This window comes from Alternaria arborescens, assembly GCF_004154835.1.
Source record: "Alternaria arborescens strain FERA 675 chromosome Unknown contig_176, whole genome shotgun sequence".
Lineage (NCBI taxonomy): Eukaryota > Fungi > Ascomycota > Dothideomycetes > Pleosporales > Pleosporaceae > Alternaria > Alternaria arborescens.
The window spans coordinates 1-1376 of NW_021168031.1; the positions used below are offsets into that span (position 1 = coordinate 1).

Consider the following 1376-nt stretch of genomic DNA (forward strand, 5'->3'; position numbering starts at 1 on the left):
AACCACCAGCGCCCCCCGAGCCACTAACCTGCGACTCATCGTCGCTAGGAGTGCTCGGATCATCAGAATCATCAGTATCCTCACCCTCACCGGCCATGCCATTCTATGAATTGGAAATTAGTAAAATAAAGTCAAAAAATAGAACTCATAGGAGAAGCGCATACCGAGTGTGCCATGTGCTTGACGACCTGCTCCAAAGCGCCTGCGATCCTGCGCTGCTCAACCAGGATCAAGCTCAGGAAGTCCGCACTAGTCTTGGGAATCTAGGTGGGAACTCCCATAGGGGTACCCGTATGGGCAGCGGTACGGCGGCGGGTCGCGAGCTCGAGATTGAATTAGCGCTGGCAACGCGCAAGCTTGACGCCAGCACCCAGCACAATAGCACTGGTCCTAGGATTGTTGGAATCTGACACAGCAGTGTCATACTTGCCCCGAAGGCGATACAGCTAGTTGAGCTTGCTAACTATATCCCTAGGAACCTACAAAGATGTTAGCAAAAGTCTAAATGTTTAGAAAAACTAAGGGAGAAGTTACAAGGGAGCAACCGCTACAATTGCCCTTAACACAATAGCCACAGCGCTTCTGTTCTAGCTTTTTACAAAGTTTTTTGCCAGTCGCTACGTTCTGTGCGCAGCGCAGGCAAGTCGGCGTGGTAGCCACCTCCAACACGCGCTTGTCGCGCTCGCTCCACTCGTAAGGATCGGCCTTCTTAACGACGGTTTTCGAAATAAACTTAGGAGTAGGATAGAAAACCATTTTGAAGTGCGAGTAGTGTGCGATAAGTGTGCGTTGTATTGTTATGTAGTGTGCAATGCGAAGATGTTGAGCGTGTAAGGGACAGTAGAGGACAACAGCAATATATCACAACAACAACCGTTTGCTATCACCACAAGCGAGCGAAAAATTTTCCGCCTTCACCTCGACAACATAAAAAATTTTCATCACAACAAGGCAACAATATTACAACAAAGCAACAGTCCTTACAACTCTTTCCGTCACATCTCCTCACTGTAGGGTGAGTTGTGAGCCTCATACGGGCTACATAAGAACAACGCAAGAGAGCCGCAAGCGCGACAGACCTAAGGCGCATAGTAGAGGACACTCTTTTCCTACTCTTAAAACAACAAGAGAGGTTTTTATTGAGGCCGCTGCTGTCGAGGACGCCAGACTAGAGGGGGAGGTTCTGTAACGAGGGCTTGAGACACACGTCCCTCAAAGGAGCTAAGTACGCGCTAAACCTGCTTATAAGGCGCGCCTCGCTCTACAGAGCGAGGCAAGGATTATTCTCTTTACAACCTACACCTGTAGTCTGAATATATAAGCTATCTCCCACTGTCTTTAGTAACGTGAAGCAAGCACTATTGCCTACAGTTACG

General features: G+C 48.7%; 1 protein-coding gene across 1 annotated transcript, besides 2 other annotated features; it reads right to left on the reverse strand.

Moving 5' to 3' along the window:
* Positions 1 to 28: 28 nt before the first annotated feature.
* Positions 29 to 103: a sequence feature (Short protein (AA0111_g12877, RYO09190.1) was converted to a misc_feature.).
* Positions 104 to 164: 61 nt separating this feature from the next.
* Positions 165 to 176: a sequence feature (Short protein (AA0111_g12877, RYO09190.1) was converted to a misc_feature.).
* A 270-nt stretch (positions 177 to 446) lies between these two features.
* On the reverse strand, positions 447 to 756 carry AA0111_g12878 (hypothetical protein; the record flags this gene model as incomplete). The annotated part of the gene is made up of 2 exons (XM_028646911.1): positions 447 to 479; positions 535 to 756. The coding sequence occupies 2 exons, from the start codon at positions 754 to 756 to the stop codon at positions 447 to 449; spliced, it is 255 nt and encodes an 84-aa protein (XP_028499517.1).
* Between the last annotated feature and the right edge of the window lie 620 nt (positions 757 to 1376).